At 48.1% G+C, this 15,823-nt stretch overlaps 1 protein-coding gene across 7 annotated transcripts in view; it reads right to left on the reverse strand.

Annotated features, from left to right (window-relative positions):
- The window catches only part of LOC138754813 (ral guanine nucleotide dissociation stimulator-like), an 88,886-nt gene that overhangs the window by 18,092 nt on the left and 54,971 nt on the right, over positions 1-15,823 (reverse strand). For 6 of the 7 annotated variants that reach the window (XM_069919662.1, XM_069919658.1, XM_069919664.1 and 3 more), the window contains 7 exons: positions 15,205-15,276; positions 13,546-13,742; positions 11,609-11,718; positions 10,292-10,507; positions 8,590-8,693; positions 4,881-4,965; positions 1,501-1,569 (listed from right to left, as the gene is read on the reverse strand). In XM_069919662.1, the coding sequence (XP_069775763.1) occupies positions 1,501-1,569; positions 4,881-4,965; positions 8,590-8,693; positions 10,292-10,507; positions 11,609-11,718; positions 13,546-13,742; positions 15,205-15,276 (853 nt within the window). The remainder of the gene's footprint in view (positions 1-1,500; positions 1,570-4,880; positions 4,966-8,589; positions 8,694-10,291; positions 10,508-11,608; positions 11,719-13,545; positions 13,743-15,204; positions 15,277-15,823) is intronic. The other variant, XM_069919659.1, reaches the window with a different exon arrangement.

Below are 15,823 nucleotides of genomic sequence, written 5' to 3' on the forward strand. Positions count from 1 at the left end.
CACTTATTTGTACAGGTATACCCCGCTTTACAAAGAAAGAGTGCTCCTGATGAACCGTTCGTAAACCGAAAATTTGTGAAGCGAAGACCCAATAGCCCCTTTTCCATTGGCCCCCCTCCCCAGGAATTAATGGGGAATTTACTGGGACAGGGTCCAGTGGAAAAGGAACACTGTCCGAATGCCAGGTGATGTGATTTCATGCCAGGGATTAACCACCTCTAACCCCTGCTCATATCCCCGGCGTTTGCTGACAAAACCAGTGGAAAAGGGACAGCAGAAAGTTACCCTTTTCCAGTTGAAGGTTGAACGCTTCGATCCCCAGGGATGAGTTGCGTTAAGTGGAAAAACAATTAGTGTCCCAGTGAAGGGTGGTCCAGTGGAAACTCACAAAGGGCTTCTGATCCAGGCCAGTGGAAAAGGGGTTATTGGAATCAATTTTCATAAAAGTGAAACCGATTATAAAACCCATTACAATTTCTTCGTTGAAGTGAGGACGGATTTCTTCATAAGAGCGAATTCTCGTAATTTGAGTACTCGTAAAGCGGGATTTACCTGTCATGCAAAATAAAACTTCCATGCTGGACATTGATCTCTCAATGTAAGTTTTTTTTTAATGTGGACATACAGCACGGTAACAGCCCCTTCCGGCCCACAAGCCCCCCTATTGCCCAAATACATCCGATTAGTCTGCAAACCTCAGGTATTTTTTGGAGGGTGAGTGGAAACTGGAGCACCCAGTGGGGGGGGTGGGGGACAAGGGACCCACGCAGGTCAAACAGAGGATGTACAAACTCCTAACAGCACCAGCAACTTGGGTTCGAATCTGGCTCTGTCTGTAATAGCTTTGTGCCGATGCACTGTATGTTTTATGCCCCTATTGAACCTAAGTTGTATGTGAGATGACGCCATTATGTTGGCACCTTGCAATAATCAGTCACCTCAAGGATGCTCAGCAAATGGAAGTTATCACTGCACAAACCCCCCCCCACCGCCCCCTCCCCCCACCGCCCCCAAGAATTATGTCTCATGGCACGGCTGGCATAAGGGTTAGTACAGTGCCAGCAACCTGGGTTCCAAATTACCGCTGTCTGTCAGGACCACAAGAGAATGGAACAGATGCAGGCCACTCAGCCCATCAAATCCACACTGAGCTCAACTGTTCTCACATCTAGTTCCAGTTCCGGCCTTTTTCCCCATATCCCTTGATATCCCAGACACCTGCCCATCTCCCCCTTAAACTCCCCCAGAGATCTGGCCTCCACAGCTGCATTTTGCAATGGATTCCACAAATCCGTGACCCTCCGGCTAAAAAAACTACTCTGGAGTTTGTACATTCTCCACCACCCCACCCCCAACCCACATGGATGCTCAGGTTGCTAAAACAGACAGGGGTTGTGGGTTAATTGGGTGTAATTGGGCGGCGTGGGCTTGAAGGGCATGTGACCAAGCTGTATGTCAGAATATTTTTAAAAAAAATGATCCATTAAGAAGCAAACTTACAGGAACTTTAAAATCCTTAGATTTTTTGAGATGCTTCTTATCCAGTGTGGCAAACTTCGATGTTCCTTCCTGGGAAATCAGAATCAGGATCAGGTTTGTTGTCACGAATGTGTGTCACGAAATTCGGCATTTTGGGGCGGGTTATAGGTCTCCACTGGCCACCGTGACAGAGGTGCACCAAAGAAAAGGTACAAGGACTGCCTAAAGAAATCTCTTGGTGCCTGCCACATTGACCACCGCCAGTGGGCTGATAACGCCTCAAACCGTGCATCTTGGCGCCTCACAGTTTGGCGGGCAGCAGCCTCCTTTGAAGAAGACCGCAGAGCCCACCTCACTGACAAAAGGCAAAGGAGGAAAAACCCAACACCCAACCCCAACCAACCAATTTTCCCTTGCAACCGCTGCAGTCGTGTCTGCCTGTCCCGCATCGGACTGGTCAGCCACAAACGAGCCTGCAGCTGACGTGGACTTTTTACCCCCTCCATAAATCTTCGTCCGCGAAGCCAAGCCAAAGATAGGTCAGTAAATACACTATTTAAAAATAAATAAATTATAACAAGCTAGACCACATATAACAATTACAGCACAGAAACAGGCCAGTTTGGCCCTTCTAGTCTATGCCAAGCACCTTCTCCCACCTAGTGCCATTGACCCATAACCTTCCATACCCCTCTCATCCATATGGCTATCCAACTTTTCCTTAAATATTAAAATCAAGCCCACATCTACCACTTTGGCCAGAAGCTCATTCCACACTCCCACCTTGGCCAGAAGCTCATTCCACACTCCCACCTTCTAAGTAAAGAAATTCCCCCTCATGTTTCTCCTATACATTTTTCCCCTTCAATTCTCCCATGAATCCAACATTGGAGTGCAGAGATTAATAGAAACTTGGTGAAATTCCATACCATTTCCACTGGGAGAATTCCTGTGCACCACTCATTGCAATAGAAATGTTATGACTACAAGGAGTAATGACGAAAATAAGTTAAAAGTATTGTAAATGCTGTAATGCTTTTAGTTTTCAAAAAATATTTTAGGGCAACTTGGTTTTATTTTTAACTACTGGTAATAATTTTCAGAAATACAATTTATTTCTTTAAATTTAGTTTTGAATGTTTCCAAATGTAAGGGACTTGGCAGGTGGCAAAGCCAGAAGGACATCTTGTTGTCTGTCAAATACTTCTTCAGGCACCCAGCAAGCAGGGCTTGTTCTGACCGACCCACATGACATCGGTAACACTAACATAGCCCTGATGTTCCCAAACTTTAATGACTTAACTTCCAGAAAATCCAATCAGATTTGATTACAAAAGGGCAAGTGTGTCATTGGCATGGACACACAATAATAAGGTAAGCTGGAATAAGCAAAATCTGAGCTATTGTTTTACCCTGCACACAGCATCTTTCAGTTGCTCCCATCAGGAAAGAGACACAGGTGTGTGTATTGGAGACAGCACCCCCAGACCTAGGAACAGCTTCTTCCCACATGAGCAGTGAGAATGCCAAAGGAACTGCTCACACGAACCATCAGAGTCTCACATATTCATGAAACAAATAGATGAATACTTGTCCTGTATATGCATTGTTTGTCTGTTAAGAGCTTCATGTTTGTGTTTTGCACTGAGGACCAGAGAACGTTGTTTCGTCAAGTGTACTTGTGTAATCAGATGACAATAAACTTGACTTAAACACTAAACTTTTCAGACTCAAAGAAGAGAAACAAATGTGGGGTCGTATCTGGGGATCATCGTCTCATTCAGGAATCTGATGGCGGAGGGGAGGAAGCTGTCCTTGTGTTGCTGGGTGTTCACCTTCAGGTTCCTTTCTGATGGTAGCAGGGTGAAGAGGGCATGGCCTGTGTGGCAAGGCTCCTTGCTGCTTTCCTGGGACACTGCCTATGAAGATGTCCACAACAGAGTGAAGACTTCTACCCGTGATGGCCGAGTTCACAACTCTCGAGAGCCCTTTCCTGCCCTGCACATTGGCACCTCCAGTGATGTAACCAGTTAGAATTTCCCTCTGGGTCCTCCAGCCTCCCATCCACTGGGGACAACACCGCGAGCCGCTGCCAACATCACTGCGGACCACACCCCCCCCGTCACCCTCGGCTCACTGCAATCCACAAGGAGTGCCGGAGAAACGCAGCAGGCCACACAGCATCCACAGGAAGTGAAAGGCTTCACACGTGATCAGCGGATCTCCACGTCCGTCTCTTCTCAGAGCCGCACTCGGAGAGAAGCCACAGGCACCTGGAGATCCGCGCCTCTGAATTCGAGAGCAGTTCGTTTCCGACAGCCATTGGGCTCTTGAAACGCCCCCCTCCTCCCCCTGAACCATCCAATCCTTGCACTACGTCATGGCCACCAACAGATCTATCTGCGCTATTAAACCCTCACTTATCTCGTACGACCGCAACGGCAGAGAGCGGCATTAGCGTGACACTGTTACTGCACCAGCTATCAGGACCGGGGTTTGAATCCTGTGCTGTCTGTGAGGAGTTGGTTCGTTCTCCCCGTGTCTACGTGGGTTTTCCTTGGGGGCTCCAGTTCCCTCCCACCATTCAAAAGCTGCCAGGGTTGTAGGTTGATTGGACAGCACGGCCTCAATACCCCTCTGAGCATAAAGCCCTCCAAAAGGTAATGGACCCCTCTCCCCAGGACATTACAGGCAAAATATACGCAATGTCTGTGAGCAGTTTGCGTGTTCTCCCTTTGTCTGCATGGGCCGAATGGCCTGTTATCATGCTGTAAGTCTGTTTTAAATGTAACTATTCATTTATCAGTCCTTTATATATGTGATTTCTTCTCTTGTCACATCTTGAATCAAATTATGCTCTGTAATCGGGGTAGATTAAGTAAAAACACAACACTAGAGAAACTCAGAAGGTCAAACAGTGCACTTTATATAGCAAAGGTAAAGTAACTGTATCTAACCAACATTTCAGGGTTGAGGCCTTTGTCAAGGAATGGACAAAATGGCGCCCAAACAAAATGGTGGAGGGGAGGGGCAGGGGGAGGAGGATGACCCCACAGGCAGGGTTGGAGCCTGTGATGTACACAGGACTTGAGCTGGATCAGCGAGGGAGGGCACACCAGCAAACAGGGGGAGTGGGGGATGGCTGTGAATGGAGGGGGGGGGTGACCTACACTAACAAACCTTTCCCAATTTATCTCCCCAAAACATATCTATATTCTATCACAATATGAATACTTGTCCTGCATGTGTACTGTTTGTCAGTACGCGTGTTATGTCTGGATGTGTGTCTGCATGTTTTTCACCAAGGATCAGAGAATGGTGTTTCGATGACAATAAGCTTGACTTGAACTTTAGATATTAAAAATTTATTCTCCATTTCACATTAATATCATTGCTCTTACTTTGAAAAGCAGCTCCCGGCTTTGGGAATAATTGTTCTTCTCCGAAAATATCTCAGAAAGGTCCTCATAACTCCGAAGAACTTCCCTGCACGCAAGAAAGAAAAGAAAATCTTTTACTCCTTGGAGAGAGATGGTACAGTCTCCCACTCAACATGGTGAGGACCGATTCGTCCGAGGACGCTTCAATGTTTGCAGGAGATTCTGTGAGGTTGGGAATGTGGAGCACCAATCTCCTACACCAAGAAACGTGGGAAGCCTCAAACCTGATCCAGCCGTACTATTTCTGGGGGCGTTGCTTCAGTAGTGATATGGACAACCTCGTCCTTAACAATTCCTGGGAATCTGAGAATGCTTCAATACAGACTCAGCCACTTAGATTCAGATTTGAGATTCATTCCTGACATCACGTACAACCCTGAGGTTTTTTTTCCCCTGTGGGGCGGAAGAATTACCACTTACTGTAGAGCAAAAAAAACCCTGTACTCAACGTCCACGTAAACAGGTAATGAATGTAAACAAACTGATCGTGCAATATCAAGAGAACAAAGAAAATCAATAAAGTGCACAAGTAAGAGTCCTTAAATGAGTCCCTGATTGAGTTTATCATTGATGAATCTGATGGTGGAGGGGGAGCAGTTGTTCCTGAACCTGGTGGTGCGTGTCTTGTGGCACCAATACCTCTTTCCTGACGGCAGCAGGGAGAACAGAGCGTGTGCTGGGAGGAGTGGGTCCTTGACGATCGCTGCTCCCCTCCGAAGGCAGTGTTGCCCCCACAGATGTACCCGATCATGGGGAAGGTTTTGGCTGCAATGTCCGCTGCCTTTTGGAGAGCTTTAAGCTCATGGGTATTGGTGACCCCGTACCCAGACCGTGGTGTAGCCGGTCGGCGCGCTTCCTACCGCACCTCGACAGAAATTTGTTACGGTCTCTGATGTCATACTAAACCTCCGCAAACTCCTGAAGAAGTGGCTGGGAATCTGGGAATAGTGAACCACCAGCACATAATTTTCAAGGTTCTCGGAATTCCTCAATACTGACATTTCCCCCAAATCATCTGGGAACTCCAGTACAGGCGCTGATTCCCATTCTATTCTTGGAACTCCCAGATAATGAGCACTGGATTAACATGGGACTCCAGCAGAGTACAGGCCCTTCGGCCCACAATGTTGTGCCAGCCCATATAAACCTGCTCAACAATCTGACCCTTTGCTCCCTCACACTCATAACCCTTAATTTTTCTTACATCCGTGTGCCTGTCTAAGAGGCTCTTAAATGTCCCCATTGTACCAGCCTTCACCACCACCTCATGGCAATGCCTTCCAGGCACCCACCGCTCTGTGTTTAAAAAAAAAACTCTCCCCCCTCCCCTTAACAAACATCCTCTGGTGTTTGCTACTCTTGCCCTGGGTTAAATGATGCCTCTCAGAATCTTGTAGGCCTCTGTTAAGTCAACCTCTCATCCTTCTTCGCTCCGAAGAGAAAATCCTTGGCTCTGCTAACCTTGAGACAAGGCAACCCTGGCAAATCTCCTCTGCAACCTCTCCACAGCTTCCACATCCTTCCTGTAATGAGGTGACCAGAACTGAACACACTATTCCCAGTGTGGTCGAACCAGAGAGTTATAGAAGCTGCAACATGACCTCATGGCTCCTGAACCCGATCCCTGATTAATGAAGCCCAGCATCCCATAAGCCTTTTTAACTACTCTCTCAACCTGTGTGGCAACTTTGAGTGATGTATGGATTCAGACCTCCAAGGTCCTTCTGTTCCACACTGTTAAGTATCTGATTGAACTATTAGGAATGGGGAAATATCACTTGTAAATTTAACTGAGCAATTAATATACGCAGCTTCCTTTGTGGCCTTTGGAAGGCCACAACAAGTTGTAAGTTCTGAGTTCAGCCTGTGAAAAACCCTTGTGGTCCTTCCAAGAGGGAATGGCTAGCTAGAGTGTTTCACCTGAAATAAGGGAAACAGAAGGTTTGTGTCCAACGAGCAACAAATTTCTCTCTGAAACCAACAAGAACCTTCCTGAGTGGTAACCAATTACCATCCAGCACTAGAGCCTGGTGAAAATTCATAAATGTTAAATTCTGTGCACACTCTAAGAATTGCTTACAACCAGTGAACTTGGTGGAGTGAGAAATTAATGACTAGACTGTGAATCAAAGAACTTTCCTGAACTTATACACACATTACATACACATGTGCTTAGAATTAGAAGGGGGTTAAATTAAGTTAATAGTAATAAGTTAAAGTTTGATCGTGTTTTTATGTTTAAAAGTAACTTTTGTTGAAGTAATCGTTGATCCATTTTGTCAACTTTTTTTTTGAAGCCTCACTGATTAATATGCTTTGGGAATGTCTTAAATTGGGACGATATTGGTATAATATTTTTCAGTCTTTGTCCACAATTTTTAAAATTGAATTAGATTAAATTAAAATTAAATTAATTTAACTGTCCTGTTTGGTTTCTCACATGAACCTTTTATCGGCACCTCAAGAGAAAGTTTTATCTTTTAGCACGTTGATCGCTAGACGGGCTGGTTTAACGAAATGGAAAGATGAGCTCTCACCGACCTCTGCACAGTGGCCTCACGATGAAACATCATATTTAAGCTTGGAGAAAATTGGGGATAATATTAAACCAGTGGTTCTCAACCTTTCTCTTTCCACTCATATCCCACTTTAAGTAATCCCTCTGCCATCGGTGCTCTGTGATTAGTAAGGGATTAGTTAAGGTGGGATGTGGATGGAAAGAAAAAGTTTGAAAACCACTGTATTAATCGACCCTCATTGACTCATTATGTGCATGGTTTCAGAACTCCAAAGGAAATAGCCAATGACAAATTTTCTCAGGTAAAATATTTCAGTAATAACTGGGTCTCGAGCAGTGATTCTCAACCTTCCCTTCCCACTCTCATCCCACCTTAAGCCATCCCTTACCAATCACAGAGCAGGGATTACTTAAAGTGGGATGTGAGTGGAAAGAAAAAGGTTGAGAACCATTGTATTAAAGTATTCAACCATTCACCATGTTCTCTGCCTTCAGTTTTGACCTTTCAAAATGCATCACTTTGCACTTATCTGGACTGAACTCCATCTGCCACTTCACCACCCGACTCTGCGTCCTGTCCCTGCCCTGTCAAATTTTTAACAAAGACATGCAGCACAGTAACAGGCCCTTCCGGCCCACAAGGCCGTGCCACCCAATTTACACCCAAGTTGACCTACAGCCCTGGTACATTTTGATCCTGTCATAACCTTTCACCAACCTGCTCCACTCTCCACAATACCGCCAACCTTCATGTCATCTGACAACTTATTGATCTGTTCACTTCCTTGTCCAGGTCATGTATAAAAATCGCAACAACCAGATCTCTGCCCACTCTACCCCCAAACTATTCCTGTGAATTTGGGAATTTCCAAAACAGACTCAGACATATTTACCCTCAATATTCTTGGGAATGTTGTTTCAATGCAGGGACAGAACCTTTCCGCCCCTACTGGTGATTTGGATTGCTCCATTCTGGGGGTCATTGATCTCTCTCTCTCGATAAGGAATCTGGGAGCACATCACCACTGGACAAAATACTCCCCTTTCTGACACAAATCCCAGGAATCTGGCAACATTGGTCCGAGACGGAGGCACTGACACCTCCCTCTCCACCCCCCACCCCCAGCGCACAGTACAATCCTGCCACTGTACCTGGGAATCTCCTCCCACGTCTTCTTCAGGCGGTGCACAGAGTTGGACTGGAGGGCGGAGATGATGGCGTGGAGCGAGGAGAAGTTCTTCAGAGCCCGGCATTCCTGTGGAGGAGAATCAAAATCTTTAAGTCCATTGGCCCTCCCCAAGTGGGTCCGAGTGGATGGGAGGCACAAGGAAACACGTTCACTCTGGGGTGGGGGGGGGGTTAGTGAGGTTCACCATCCAGCCCCTACATTCTCTTGAAAAGGCAGCAGAAAACCAAGGAACCAGCAAGTCCAACCACCCAGCAGGTCGTTGAAACATGGCTCGACGAGTTATCGAGGGCCCTTTTGGCTTTTTCCCACTGGGGGTAGGTAAGATACAGACGTGGGTCAAGAGTGAAAGGGGAAAAGTTTAGGGGGAACTTTTTCACACAGAGAGTGGGGTGAGATTGGAACAAGCTGCCAGCTGAGGTAATGATGTCGGGCTCAATTATAATATTTAAGAAAAATTTTGAGAGGTACATGGATGGGAGAGATATGGAGAACTATGGACTGGGTACAGGTCAGTGGGACTAGGGAGAATAATAGTCTGGCATGGACTAGAAGGGCCAAGGGGCCTGTTACTGTGCTGTAGTGTATGGTTCAAAGATTCTATCCTGTAACCTGAATAAATCATTCCAAAATATTTATTTTAAATTAGATCTGAATGTTTATAATTTATTATTACTTGCTGTGTAGTGTGTGTGTGTGTGTGTGTGTGTGTGTGTGTGTGTGTGTGTGTGTGTGTGTGTGTGTGTGTGTGGTGGATGTGTGGGTGTGTTTGTGGGTGCATTTGTGTGTGTGTGCACATGTAAGTGTGCAAATTGTGTGCATTCAAATTATGATTGTGAATGTGTGCATGCACACACTGTGGTCTGGTACAGAGAGACTCTAATTGGTTGGGTTGCGTATGTACAGTGAGAAGATAAGAAATTTGACTGTAACGTCCAGGACCGCGGTCATGAGCGACTCCCAGATTTCCGGACAGTTCAGTGTTGTTTCCCTCACAGATTCCGAATTTATTTCACAAAGATATGACACAGAAACTCTTCAGTTGACCCGGGAAGTTCCATGTGATCAGCAGTGAGGGAACGGGACTCCTGGTGAAGGGGGAGGTTGGAGGGTGGGGAGGGAACCAGGGTCCCGATGAGGAGAGGAAACTGGGGTCTTGGTGGGGAGAATGAACAAGGGTCTTGCTGAGGGGATGGGACCACTTGAGCAGGTTCAGATGAGACGAAGGGTCTGATTTTGTCCTGTACTCTTCCATGCTGCCAAGGGTCACATGGTGGTGCAGTGGATAGAGCCCAGATTCGATTCCCACCTCCAGCGCTGTCTGTGTGGAGTTTGCATGCTATCCCCATGACCCCTATATATTCCCGACCCCTACCCCAGGGTGCTCCAGTTTCCTACAAGACTTGCGGATTAGCTGGATGCTGTAAGTAGACCAGGAGCTGGTGGAAATCCAATATAGAATGCCTCGCTGGGAAGTCTAGATGGGAATGGGGCACTAGGAGAGCTAGCACGGGCCTAAAGAATGGGAATGGTCTCTCCCGTGCCAACGCGGTGCACGAATAGGTCCCCAAGGTGCTTCCCACTGGAGAACTGGGTGTGTGGGCAACAGGAGCAGCCAGGCAACAGGCCGTGTGTCCTCCAGGGTTCCCCGCCACTGGCTCACCCACCTCTGCCACAAACACCCACTTCTCCAGGATGCGCGCCCGCTGCTGGGGCCTCAGCCTGGTGTTGCTCAGGCAGGAGCTGATGACGCAGTTGGTCAGCCTGTTGAACTGGCGGACTGTGGCCCGTACGCTGGGCGCGAGGTCCTCGTTCCCCTTCTTGTCTCTTTGCGACCATATCGATCCCAGGCAGTGGTGGGGCACCACCTTCATGAACAGGTCCTGGGTAAAATGAAAGTGAAAAGCCTTTCAGCCCACAAAAGAAGCCAGCAGGCCATCTGCGGGGAGTCACAGGCCGCGGCGGATTTGGGCTTGACCCCCTTCTTCACCCATGCTAAAAATTCCGGGAGGAGCTCGAACTGGAAGGTGGGATGGGGACGCGGCACAGGAGGAAGAACACGAAAGTCTGCGGACACTGCAGTCAAAAGACAGAGAGGTGCCAGAGGAACTCAGCCGGACTCACAGCATCCAGAGGAGGTAAAGATATGGAACCGATGTTTTGGGCCTGAGGCCTTCCTCAAGACATGAGTAAGAATTAAAAGGCTGGGGGCAGGGAGGAAAGAAGGGCCTTGGGTGGGGGGCAGGGGAGAGCATAGACCAATAGGCCATTGGCCGTAAACGAACCTGGATAGGACAGGAGAAGAAAGGGGAGAATTGATTGGGGGGAGAGCTCTGAGAATGCAGAGCTGGAGGAACGGAGATGGAAGGAAAGGAGAGGGGGGGGAGAGAGAGAGAGAGAGATCTCCCTCCCCTCTGTCACACACACCCCCCCCACCGCTCCGGCACACACCCTTCATCTCATACCTCCCTTTCCTCCATCACACACAAACCCTCCCCTCCATCACATCCCCCTCCCTTCTGTCACACACCCCCTCCCCTCCATCACACACCTCCCTCCCGTCCGTCACACACCCCCCTCCCTTCTATCACACACCCCCTGCCCTCCATCAAATATACCACCCTCCCCTCCATCACACAACCTCCTCCCCTCCATCCACTCTGTCGACAACTCCTGCTGCCTCGGAAACCAGGTAACATCCTAAAAGACCCACCCTACCCGGTGGGGTGGGGGAGGTGCGGGCATGGTGCGGTAAAGGAGAGCACCGGTGGCAGAAAGTACTCAGTGGCCCCCAGGGCATGTCCCATACCCCAGATACATCCCTGTCTCCAATCCAGGCAACATCCTGGTGAATCTCTTTGCACCTTCTCCAAAGCTTCCACATCCTTCCTGCAATGAGGTGACCAGAAATGCGATGTCTAACTGAACAACCTCTCCTGCTTTGCCCCAGAACAGACCAGCACCCAAGAGGCGTGCTTGCTCACCGCGTCGATCATGGTGAGCTGCGCCGCCACCGCATCCGCCATGAAGGTGAGGATGTCCGTTGGTTCGGAGCACTGCCTCTCGTCCTCCTCTGACGGCTCCCCGCCCTTGCCTGCCAATCAGAAATACCGCCCGGGCAATTACCACGCGAGGAAGTGCTTTGAGGAAGATATCCCGTCATTCACACTGGAGGTCATGGAGCTCCCCTTCTTCCCAGCCCCTTTGCGTCGAGTGGTGGGGTAGATGCAGTCGTTGACCTTTGGCCAGGGGGGGTGGGGAGATCGCTGGTGGAGGGAAATGTGTGGGCAACTGGCAGGTAGTGGGAGAGGTAGAAAGGGGGAAAGAAATGGGAATAAAGGAGGTGACAGGAGGAAGAGGGAGAGGCAGATTGGGCAGAACGTGGAGTTCCAGTAAAACCCCTGGTATCCGGAATTCAAGCTACCAGCAGCCTCAAGCAATCGGCACAAAAAAAATCAAGGAAAATAAATTTTAAAAATTAAAACAAATAAGAATAATAAGTTAAAAAAAATAGACAAATTTAAAATTGTCAAAGTAAATATTCTTAGAAGTAACACATAAACCTTTGGTGAAGATGGGAGCCAATGGAGGCGCCAAGAATGAAGAGCTGGTTTATGACTTTCTTAATGTGTTCTCCTTAGCCCTGCTGAGTAAGAGTCGGCCCGGTCAGAGGCTTTAACCTGTAAACTTGGGGCAGGGGGAGTTAATTATCTATCATGTTATTGTTCGTCTATCGGGCGGCTCCGTGGAAGGGGAGGAACCTTCAACGGTTAAATGTTTTCAAAGAATGTGACTGAAAATAAAGTAAAATGCTTTAAGGTGTTTATATATTCGTGCCTGTGAAGTTTGTTCAGTGTAATTACAGTATTTATTCTTAATGCAGGTGTATTAGTCAGTCTCAAGCAACTGGAAGATGCACCAATCCGGCATCTACCAATCCCCATGGTTGCCAGGGGTTTTATTGGACTTGATCATCAAGCACTGGGAACTCTCGAGGGGCAGAATGATCTCCACCAGTCATTGAAAATGAACTGGCGGCTGAGGCTAAACAGTTGAGAGGTGAACGGTCTTCACGGGGAAAAGATTTTAGAGGGGGGGGGGACCTTTAAAAGGGTGCCAAAGGTCAACTTTGCCCACACAAGAGGTTGGGGTGTATGTGCCAATGGACGAGCACATTCGGCGCAGTAAACAGGCCATTTCGGCCCTTGGATCTGTGCTGCCGAAATTACACCCAATTGACTTACAACCCCTAGTATGCTTCAAACGGTGGGAGGAAACTGGAGCCCCTACACAGACACGGGGAGAACGTACAAACTCCTTACAGACAGCCTGGGATTCAAACCCCAGTCCTGATTGCTGGTGCTGTAAAGGCGTTGCGCTAACCGCCATGCCAAACTTGCCACCCAATGATATTTCAAGGATGTTGAGGTCCATGGAAAGGATTTAAGGACGTGGTGCTAGACAGAGCTTTGGTGAGACCACTCGGCGCACTTTTGGTATGTTTATGTGGGATCTGCTTACGAGAGAGGGCACAGAAGGAGCGGGAAAGATTCATGGGAATGTAAAAAACACAGGAACGCAGGAGGAACTCAGCCAGACTCGCAGCGTCCATAGAAGGTGAAGATATATTACCGACGTTTCATCCCTGAGTACTTATTCAAGGTACGAGCAAAAACCTTGGGTGGAATGGTTGATGTAGCGGTTGGCGCGACGCCTTTACGAGTGGGGCCAGGGTTCGAATCCCCGTGCTGTCTGTAAGGAGTTTGCACGTTCTCCCCGTGTCTGCGTGGGTTTTCCCCAGTTACAGGGAGAAGGCAGGGGAATGGATTTGAGAGGCAAAATGCATCAGCATTGATTGGGATGGTGGAGGAGGCGTGATGGGCTGAATGGCCTAATTTTACTCAGGTCTTACAGTACATACTGTTCAGTAGTGTTTGACCTTCAATCCTGGACAATGTCTCGTTTTGCTCCAGGACTTCCTCAGCTCGACGCTCCAGTTCCGCACTCCCGCACTCTTTCTTTATGTAAAGCACCAGACGCTTTAGACAAGCATGTTCCAGGGTCTGGAAATCTTTGGAATACTGTTCCATCCAAATGGAAAACACAGAGGTGGCAGCCCTGAAACAAGGCAGATGGGAACGTTCAGGGAATGCGGGAGAGGTACAAGGTCCAGAGGGCAAAACGAGGAGGGTGGATAAGGGGGAACCAGTAGATGTGGTATATTTAGTGAAAAGGTGGGAAAATTGACCAACAGGCTGATAGAACCCTAGGTTTGATCCCAACCTCTAGTGGTGTCTCTGGAGTTTGAACATTCTTTCTGCCACTCCACAACTAACATGTAGGTTCCATTTCCCTCCCGCATCCCCAAATGCATTCAGGTCAGTGCATTGATTGGCCGTGGTAAATTTACCCCTCCCCGGTGGGGTAAGCGAGGGGTGGAATCTGGTGGAGTCCGAGAGTTCCAAAAGCCCAGAGCCCAGGCCCCAGGGATCAGAACAGGACTGACCAGGAAGACTGGTGTTTGGAGAGGGAAAAGTCTGACCTGCAGGTAGCAGGGCTCAAACATCAATGAACCCTCAGTGTCAGGATGGAATTTGTAACAGAATATAGATATGTTTCTGGAAGATAAATTAGGGCAGGTTTTTTTTTAGTGTAGGGCACATACAAACACTTTAAAACAGATCTTATTTAAAATACTGGAGCTCTGCCAATGCTAGACATGTCGGGGCCAGCAGTCTTTGCAAGAGCTTTGAAGAGTGCCCAAGAGACTTCACTAATGGATTGTTGTTTACAAAAAGGCAACAGATGAAAGAGCTTGTCAGAGCCGCATTCTGTCTGGAGGGGAAATTGCTGTTCTTGGAAGGTCATTTGGTTTTACAAGCAGAAAGAGTCAAAAAGGCTTTCTCTCAGAGAGAGAAAGAGTGACAGAGATCAGTACTACAGTGTTGCAGTCAGCAGCAGCAACTGGGACTGGAACAGGACAATCTGGAAAGCTTGTGTAAACCCCATTTGGAAGATGGGTTGTGAGTGCTTAATTCAGACTGGTCAAAGCCCTTGTGGTTCATGCAAGAGGAGAGGACTGGCTACCTAATGTTTCATTTGAAATAAAAGAAACAAAAAGGCACTCTGTGGTGACCTGAAAGAAAGAGGTCATCATCTGGAGAACCCTGAGGGGCCAAGTTTCATCAGCAAGTGGCTGATTAAAAAGGAATCAATTGTGGATGCCCTGGAACAACAAATCTCTCTATGAAAACCAACAAGAACCTTCCTGAGTGTCCGAAACGTCAGCTGCCGCTTGCTTCCCATTGGATGCTGCCTGACCCACTGAATTCACCCGGGGGCTCCGTTCTTGTTCTCCGGCATTTCTAGATTCCCTGAATCCGCCCACGCACAATCAGGACTCTTGTCCGCAATATCTTGCGAGGTCCCCGCGCTGAGCCTCGGCCGCAGGAGAGCTCGAGTTCGTAGCATCCCGCGCGGTCAATACAGAAGTCCTCCCCTTGTGACCCTCCGCCATCCGCCCCATTGGACGGTGCAAACTGGAGGGGAATCCTGGGGAAAAGACGAGGAGGAAACTTACTGTCGGACGTGGTCCCAATCTTTCATCAAGCAGTTTGATTTGTGCTCTGTGATCTTCTTCGACTTCTCTAACCTATAAGACCACAAGACCATGAGATATTGGAGCAGAAATAGGCCATTCAGCCCAACAAGTCCACCTCACCATTCAATCATGAGCTGATCCATTTTCCCCACTTAGCCCAACTTCCTTGTCTTTTCCCAATAACCTTTGATGCCCTGGGTAATCAAGAACCTACCAATCTCTGCCTTAAATACACCCAATGAATGATCTGGTCTCCACAAGCTCTGGCGACAAAGTCCACTGATTTGCCACCCTCTGGATAAGAAATTCCTCTACATCTCTGTTCTAAGTGGATGCCCTTCAATCCTGATTATGTCCTCTTATCCTGGACTCTCCCACCACGGGGAACATGGTCAAGGTACAAGTGTGGAGATATTTCACCCTGCTTCAGGGCTTGGTTTGGTCATTCGACCAGCAAGGGATTCCTGATGGAACGGAGATGGGAGTCAGACTTTCAGATCCCCAGGAGTCCATGTCTCAGAGAATGGCAAGGTTGGCGTAGCAGTTAGCGCAACACCTTTACAGCGACAGCGATCGGGACAGGGGTACGGATCCCGCT

The sequence above is a fragment of the Narcine bancroftii genome, chromosome 2, assembly GCF_036971445.1.
Source record: "Narcine bancroftii isolate sNarBan1 chromosome 2, sNarBan1.hap1, whole genome shotgun sequence".
Lineage (NCBI taxonomy): Eukaryota > Metazoa > Chordata > Chondrichthyes > Torpediniformes > Narcinidae > Narcine > Narcine bancroftii.